This window comes from Physcomitrium patens, chromosome 13 (assembly GCF_059467195.1).
Source record: "Physcomitrium patens ecotype Gransden chromosome 13, ASM5946719v1, whole genome shotgun sequence".
NCBI lineage: Eukaryota > Viridiplantae > Streptophyta > Bryopsida > Funariales > Funariaceae > Physcomitrium > Physcomitrium patens.
The window spans coordinates 1,415,278-1,424,381 of NC_143422.1; the positions used below are offsets into that span (position 1 = coordinate 1,415,278).

Consider the following 9,104-nt stretch of genomic DNA (forward strand, 5'->3'; position numbering starts at 1 on the left):
CACATTTTATTCCCACTCAAAGTAATCATATTTCAAAATTAAAGCAACAGAATTCAACATACAAACTGTACTAGAATTTGAACTCCGTCCGGATCTCGTCCATCTTCGTTCGTTCGGTGGACGAAATTATCACGGACTTTGGGACTTCGTTACTGACACGTGGCATACAGAAATTAACTGTTGATGTGGCGACACTGTAAACATAAAAAGTGACGCCAGATGTCGAATTCCTGGTTAGGACACATCTGCACCACCTAATACCACGATGTGGTCGAGTCCGGGTATCGATTTCTCCGAAGGAGGTATCTCTAATAACCGGGGATAATGGTGGAATCATTTGCTCATATTTATACCCGTTTGGAATAAAAGTGCATCCATGTGTGCAAGCACGTGAATGGCCACGTCAGACAGTCGTGACACTCCCATTCACTTGAATTAAGATACCCTGACCCGCTATGAACAGTGTATCGTCCACCAGCCAGAGCAGAGAGAGGGAGCATGGTGTCCCCACGTGGTGAACTGAGGAGCTCCCCAGTTGGACGACCTCTGATTTGCGAACAGGCTCACTAGATTTTCTCCGCCTCATTCCATGGACATCAGCCGTCGTTCGATTCTGCGGACGAAGGAAATTCTTCCCAGCCCAACCCACAGCCGAGATTTGAGAAGAAACGGTGCAGAATCCATGGAGCTCGTGGGGAGTGAGGGATTGCGAGATTGAGCGATGGGGGAAGCGGGGATGAGGACGCCGGAATGCGCACCCAAGCTGCGGTGGGAGGTGAAACCGTCGAACTGGCAAGCGGAGAGGCAGCGATGGCACGAGCAGCACGTTGAGAAGCAGGAGTCGCCGTTAGTGAGGAGTCGGCACAGTAGCCACGGAAACGTGCGCAGTGACAAGCAGCCGCATGTGAAGAAAGCGTCGATTTCTGAGCGAGAGCGGATGCGCAAGGCTGGCGACCTTGTGGAACCGCAGATCAACTCGTTCGACTTGCAGCCGCCCGTGGCGCACCGGGCCAATTCGACGGTCACGTTCTCCGAGCGCCAGCGGCGCAAGAAGCGCGCGGGGTATGGGTTCAATGGGTTTTTCCTCACAGAGAACGAGTGCTATGATTCGCTGGATCAGCTCTTTCCGGGTGCAAGGGCGGACTACGCTCCCCCTGATTGGACTGCGTCGCGGCGACCTCCACAGTCGCTATTCGACTCGTGGAACTCGGGGTTTCGGCAGTTTATGGAGGAGAAGGGTTGGGGCAATGGCAAGCCGGAGTTGAAATCCGGTGGAAAGAGTCAGAGGAAGAATGGGGAGGATGGGGAGTATGGTGAGTATGGTAGGTTTTTGGATATGGAAGATGCTGCTGAGAAACCGAGTGTAACGAGCGGTGTGGCCCAAGTTCCGATCCATGAGTTGGAGTCGGACAAGAAGCACTTCGAACTGGAATTGGAGGATGAGGTTGGGCCGGAGAGGAAGAAGAAGGTGAGGAGGCATCGATTTAGGTTGAAATTGGGTCCGAATGGACGACGACTTCTGAGCGGTGCGATTGCGGGGGCGTTCTCGCGCACTGCTGTGGCTCCCCTTGAGACAATCAGGACCCACTTGATGGTGGGGAGCCGTGGCCATTCAGTCTCCGAGGTCTTCGGTTGGATTGTTTCGAATGAAGGTTGGCAAGGGTTGTTTCGAGGCAACGCTATCAATGTACTCCGAGTGGCACCCAGCAAGGCTATTGAAGTGAGTGAAAATGTTTCTCATCGTTGAATTCTATTAGTGTCATGGAGTATCCCATTTTCTGTTTCGAAATGTTGTGTGGGATTGCCTTCGACGTTTCTTCGGGCATAATATACACGCATTGTCGCTGTAGGTGATCATTGAGCAGCTTGTGGGCGTCGGCGTCTGATAGTAGTAAGAATCAATATATGCAAGGAGAAATTTCAGTATCTGTGTGCAGACTCTCAATGTAGGGGAGTTCAAGAACCTAACTGCCTCTTTGCTTGTGTTTCGTGGCAGCTTTTTGCTTTTGATAAAGTGAAGGGATTCTTAAATTCAATCGAAAACAAGCCTGGAATTTTAGCAACATTGCCAGTGTCACCTATTGCAGGGTCGTGTGCAGGAATTTCTTCCACATTGGTCATGTATCCTCTCGAGCTTTTGAAAACTCGTCTGACCATACAGGTAAGTAAGTGCATTTGACCAACCTTGGAGTATTGTATGTTTAATTCAAACTTATTTGAACCTGGCTGGGGGTTCTTTGCCGGTTTCAAATTTCATCTACTAGTATTCTGATGATATTTGTTGGTCATGCTCTTGCTCAGCCGGATGAATACCGAGGCATTCTACATGCTTTATATAGGATCGTTACTGAAGAAGGGTTTTTGGAGCTGTACCGGGGTCTGGCTCCAAGTATTATTGGAGTGATACCCTATGCGGGAGTCAACTACTTCGCTTATGATTCCTTGCGATCTATGTATAAGCGTCTAAGCAAAGAAGAAAGGATTGGTAATATCCAGACCTTACTCATCGGCTCACTGGCAGGAGCTATAGCGAGTTCAAGTACATTTCCATTGGAGGTAGCACGTAAGCAAATGCAGGTACGCATCATCTCTAACGACTTTCACTTGTCTGTCAAAGCTATTCTGATGGTTCTGCGTTGTAATTCACTAGTGTGTTTAATAATACCAACTTTTTACAGCTGTTGCTTGCAATTAGAAGAGAACGGGTACTTAGTAGCGACAGTGGAACATCACTGATATTTACTTAATAACGTAGTAACTTATCTGATCCTGAGATCAACGCTTTCAAGGCTGCTCATTATCCTTCCAGATCTTAATTGAGCAATTTGAAACATTCCAATGAATTGTTGGGCCCTTGCTTGTCTAGGTTGGAGCGATAAAAGGAAGGGTTGTGTATTCCAGCACACTGGATGCCTTGCGGGGTATTGTCAAGGAGCGTGGCATCAGTGGTCTGTACAGAGGCTTAGGTCCCAGCTGCTTAAAGTTGGTGCCTGCAGCTGGTCTGTCGTTCATGTGCTACGAAGCACTGAAGAGAATTTTATTAGAAGAAGAAGAAGCTGATTCATAATGTGTACACTGTTCCTGACAAAGCTATCCGATTTTTTGTGAAGTGTCACTTGTAAATTGCTGAACCTAAAGTGGAGTAAGCATGTGAATGCTTGCGTGGGTGAGTTATTGCCACAGCCATCGTCGCAATGGGAAGGAATACCTTCAAGAGGATTCCGTGATGTGCGCATTGGCTTTTGAATCGTGAGGTTCGGTGTGCAAGAGCATTCTGATTAGTTTGAAGGAGAAGAAATTGGGGTCCATGTAGAGGGATCAGCAGTTTTGGCACTTCGCTTCTGGCATGTTTCGAGAGCCTGTATCTCAGTCTTGTGCATGCAAGAATGTTCATATATCCTGTAGATCTTAATATAATGAGTTTTTAATGCCATGTTAATTCATGGAATGGAGAATGGCGTACTTTCTTTACAATTTTTGAGAAGCACTGACTTGTTATTACAGTTTGTCTCATGGAAGAGAGATTCATATATTTGAGAAAGTGGTGTTACACTGCGACCGCCCAAGTGGTGTCTTCTTTTGTTGGATCACAAACCGACGACTAGGCCAAATAGACTCTTCAGCTCTTTCTCCCTATGTTGAAACTTCTATCTCTAAGCCTTCTCTCAAAGACTGTCTTATATCCTGCAACCTTACTGGAAAATGATGCAATATCCACTACTACATTACTTCTGAAGCCATTCCACCTTCGCTATTGTCCCTTCCATTTGAGTTTATCATAAAATCTTTGCAGGTGCTCTGGAGACGAAAATATACGTGCAGGTTTTGCGAAAATAATTTTTTAACATTGATCACTTTTTAGTTAAATTGCTAGACGTATTCAACAGAACTCACAAGTAACAGCAAGGTTATCCTTGCAATGATGCTGGTTTCAGTGTACCTGAATTCTAGTTGAGGGTTGTAACATTGTCGTTTATGTTTTGTAAAGTGTTGGCCACCTTGATTAACAATCCGCGGGAAAATTCACTCCTCAGAAGTAGGTCAGCAGCTACACCGATATCCGTAATTAGTGTGTAAATTCAAATAATATATATTTCTAATTAGTGTGATATATACCATTCATAGGATACATGCTTTCTAGCTGTGACATATCCTGTTCACTACTGCTATTTTTTTTGTCTTGAAGGATAAAGATGGTGCATCCATTCCTTGATGTATCAATTGAACTTGAAAAAGTAGTAGTTTGATTTGAATTCATTTCATCCATATAGAGATGAGCTTTATAAGGATTGCTTGTTTGCTTTTGAAGAGAGTACATTACTACAACATAATATGATGCTTAAGAAGATTTAGAGATGTAAAAAAGTCAAGAGTAAGATTACATGAAGCAAGGTTATTAGATAACTTGCATAATATGATGCTTGAGAAGATTTAGAGATGTAAAAAAGTCAAGAGTAAGATTACATGAAGCAAGGTTATTAGATAACTTGCATAATATGATGCTTGAGAAGATTTAGAGATGTAAAAAAGTCAAGAGTAAGATTACATGAAGCAAGGTTATTAGATAACTTGCAAGGCTAAGAGTGATGCTTGCTTGTCCAATGTGATAGTCTAACATAAGATGATAAAAAACTAAAAAAGTTATATGTTCATTAAATATGGAATAAAAATACATATAACCACAAATTAAATATAAAGTTATAAATTAATAAATAAATAAATAAATAAATTTAATAAATATAATAATATATATAAATATATAAATATATAAATATATTTAATAAATTATAAATAGAGAGTTAGAAATCAATTAGAAATTTTTGTGTAGTTAAAGGCATTATGTATCCATGTAGCTACTACTAATACAAAACTTATTACGACATCTATACATAACAAATTTACCTTGATTTGATCAAAATTTGCTCAAAAAATATTAAGTTTAGCTTCATTACATTTATAACAATCAAAGGATTTATAGCATGATTATTGAAACAAAACATTCAAATGGCATGCATAGATTTGTATGAAGTAGAAGTTCTTTTTTCAGCTTTCTTATAGATTGACTAGCAACTATTATCACAGTTTGTAATTTGTACTTTGTGACATACATTTATATTGGTATATAGAATTAGAGTCGGCATTAAAATTCTTTTGAAATCTCTTGTGATTTTAAGAGCTACAAGTAAATTTGCATTGTATTCACTATATTAATTCTTTCTATATTTGAACTTAATATTGATGATGTTGGCACAAGTTAGAATCCAACAAAGTAATTGAGGTAGCAAAGTTTGGATCAACAACTATTGATTTATTTATTTGGAATGATTGTCTAATACTTGCCAATGTAGGCAACTACTATGTTGTGTGTAATGACTCACAAAATATTTTTTCTTGCAATTCTATGCATAAATTTGAATTATTCATCTTGGCAAGTACTTAGATTTAACTTTAATATATACATTGTTGATAGTGAATTTTTTTTTGAAGGAGTCAGTTATCTAAGGTATTTAAGCCATACATAATGTAAATGAGAATGGACAATTAATCAATTTTGATATGAATTGAAGGACAATATTAAAGATTTATTATTAACAATGCCAAAAGCAAAATCTATGAAATAATTTATTATTCAATCTATTCCATATAATAATTAATTATTTAAAAGGCATTAAGAATAAAGATTTTATTGGAGAAGAACAAATTAAGTAATGACAGCAACTTCCAAGTTTTTATAAAATTATTCATTAAGGCCAAAACCAATGCAAATTAATATGGTATGTTTTAAACCTCTTACTAAATAAGAAAAGATTCATTGTTGTTAAAAAAGTTTGTACCTATATTATAGAGAATCCAAGCATATTACTCAATATTGTCTAAAAAAATAATACAATCACAAAATGAGGAGCGTGGTTGTCAAAGAAGCTGATGTGTAAAAAAATAAGTTTCTCTAGCTATAATAGAGACCACATGACTGAAATCTTATATAATTCGTAGTAAAGGTCATATTTTCTTTTCAGATCCTTCACCTTATTTTGTAATAGAAATTTTTTTAGAACCAAAAAATTACAAAATCTTAGCCTTGTTGGATTCAAGAATCTCAACTTATTTTATAGATAAAGATTTTGTCAAAAAAATAAGATATATCTTTAGTTAAGAAAATCAAACCTGTGCATGTTGAAATAATAGATGGTCATTCATTGTCTTTTAGAGATGTTACACATGAAATTTTTCTCATAGAAATAGCGATTATAATAGTTTAGTAATATTTAATATAATTACATCTTTTTTTAATCCAATTATTTTAGGATTATTGTGATTAAAAAAGTATAATTTTTAAATAAATTAGATTTCTTACAATATTGATTTTTTTCAAACTTTAGCCAAAGTTTTTGTTAGGCAAGTAGAAACCTATAAGATTGATATATTTAAACCATTATTAGTAAGTAGAAGAGCTTTTATGCATGTTGCAAAAGAAAGGTCAACTTTTATTACATACGCTACACTTATTGTTGATAAACAAAAGATTTCAATTGGCATTCTAAACCAATACGAAGATTATCAAGATGTTTTTGAAAAGAAGAATGTAGATATTTTTTTAAAGTATTGTCTTTATGATTATTCTATCAATTTTCAAGAAGGAGCTCAACCACCATTTGAACCAATCTATAGTCTATTACATAACAAGTTGGATGCACTCAAAAAATACATTAATAAAAATTTGGTTAAAATTTTTACATGCCATTCTAAATCTCCAATTGAGGTTTCTATCTTATTTGTGAAGAAAAAAAAATCCCCACAAATATATATGGACTATTGAGGATTCAATAAAATCATCATCAAGAATAGGTACCCTTTAGTTTTGATTTTAAGACTTCTTGATCAATTGAATAAAGCAAAGATCTATACAAAAATAAATCTATTAGGAGCATACAATCTAGCACATATTAAAAAAAGAGATAATTAAAAAATTATATTTCAAACTAAATAAGGGCATTTTGAATATAATGTCATATCTTTTGGACTCACAAACGTATAAGCTATATTTCAAAATCTCATAAATGATGTTTTTTGTGAGTTTTTTGATGATTTTTTTATTTTTTATTTAAACATTATTTTAATCTACTCTAAAAACATAAAAGAAGATGAATTTTATGATTATTGTGTATTATAAAAATTTAAAAATACAAGATTTTATGACAAGATAGAAAAGTGTGTTCTTGATACTACTCAAATTGACTTCTTAGGATACATCATTTCCAACAAAAGACTTATGATGGATCCAAAGAAAGTCTAGACTATTGTAGATTAGAAGATTCCAAAAACATTCAAAGATGTGTAATATTTTTTTAAATTTTTCAATTATTATAAGATCTTCATTAAGAACTTCTTTCAAGTTGTCGCTCTTCTTACATCCTTGACATGTAAAGATAAACTTAAGTAGAAGAAAGAAGTTAAAGCCTTGAAGACATCATTTATTTTTATATCAATTTTATATTATATTAATTTTTTTAATACATTTTTTATAGAAAAAAATATATCAAATTTTGATATAAATGTTGTTTTATTATAAATGAGAACCAATAACAAGCTCTATTTGATAGTTTTTTATTCTAAGAAATTTTTAGCACCTAAGATTAACTATAAAATCTATAATAAAGAGCTTCTTGTAATTGTGGATTTATTTTAAGTATGGTGTCTTTATCTAAAAGGTGCTTTTAGTTTAATCATAGTATATACAAATTATAAGAACGTCAAGTATTTCATGTCCATATGTATTTTGAATCATTGCTAAGCTTGTTAGAGCATGTCTTTATCAAGATTTGATTTTAAGATCACTTATTAATCTCAAAAATAACAAGGTTTGTCAAACATTCTTTCTAGACATTCTTATCTTGCACCAAAAGAAAGAGATGCAACTTTTGATCAACAAAGAATGGTTTTTTTTGAAGCCATAGCATTTTCATCTATAAGCAATAAAATTAACATTGATTTTTGATTCAATCTTTGTGAAGAACATTCAATCAAGTATGTTCTTTGATCTTCTTGTTCATAATATCAAGAATAATTCTTCTAAGTCTCATGATACTTCCAAATTTGAGTTCAAAAATAATTTATTGTATTTCAAACGATAATTATACATTCTAAAAGGCACAGCTTATCATGATTTTTTGGCAATCATATATTTTGGATACAATAAGACTTTAGAATTAATATCAAGAGATTTTTAGTGGCTTCAAATAAGGAAGACAATTAACGACTTTGTATAATTATATGATATTTATTCAAGATCAAAAATTCCTTATCATCAAACTTATAGAATTCTTCAACTATTATCTATTCTAGAACAACCATTGTCTTTTGTTTCTATACATTTTATCATAGATCTTTCAATCTTGGATTTGTATGATTTTATATTTATGATAGTAGATCGTTTTATCAAGATGGCACATTTTCTATCATGTACAAAATCTATCATAAGGAAAAAAATGGCTAAACTTTTTTCTTAATAACATTTATTACTATCATAGATTACTCAAAGGCTTTATATTATATAAGAAAAATTAATTTGTATCAAGATTTAAAAAATTCTTTTTGAAGATTCTAAAAGTAGATATAAAGCTCTCTTTAGTTTTTTATCCTCAAATCAATAGAAAAATAGAATGGGTGAATCAAGTTCTAGAGCAGTATTTGAAATATACCATCAATTATTATAAAGATGATTGGAAATTTTTTTTGCTATTGGCAAAATTTGTATATAATAATTTGATATATATTTTTTTTTCAAAAAATACTTTTCATTGCCAATTATGGTTATTATCTATGACTTAATATTTTTTACTTTTTAAAAGTTGATAATCTTACAACAAAAGATTTTGTAAATTGTTTGTCAAAGCTACATATAGTAATGAAGATATAATTAAAAGAAGCTCAAGAAAAAAAAAAGATCAATGTTGATGCCTATTACAAGAAACAACCACAATAAAATGTGGATGATAAGATATAGTTACATTATTCCAATATCAAAATTACTCATCTTTTTGATAAATTGGATTTTTATAGGTTTGGACCTTTTTTATTTGTAAAAAAGTCAATCTTGTTGCCTA

At 34.3% G+C, this 9,104-nt stretch overlaps 1 protein-coding gene across 1 annotated transcript; it reads left to right on the forward strand.

The window, feature by feature from the left end:
- The first annotated feature begins 578 nt into the window (after positions 1-578).
- On the forward strand, positions 579-3,433 carry LOC112290900 (adenine nucleotide transporter BT1, chloroplastic/mitochondrial). Its single transcript, XM_024537752.3, has 4 exons — positions 579-1,720; positions 1,997-2,161; positions 2,302-2,577; positions 2,867-3,433. The coding sequence occupies exons 1-4, from the start codon at positions 722-724 to the stop codon at positions 3,065-3,067; spliced, it is 1,641 nt and encodes a 546-aa protein (XP_024393520.1). The 5' UTR covers positions 579-721; the 3' UTR covers positions 3,068-3,433.
- Positions 3,434-9,104: the final 5,671 nt, after the last annotated feature.

Coding starts and splice junctions, on each gene's coding strand:
- LOC112290900 (XM_024537752.3), top strand. CDS start 722: ATGGGGGAAGCGGGGATGAGGACGCCGGAATGCGCACCCAAGCTGCGG. Junction 2,162..2,301: donor AAACTCGTCTGACCATACAG/GTAAGTAAGTGC, acceptor GCTCTTGCTCAG/CCGGATGAATACCGAGGCAT. Junction 2,578..2,866: donor TAGCACGTAAGCAAATGCAG/GTACGCATCATC, acceptor TTGCTTGTCTAG/GTTGGAGCGATAAAAGGAAG.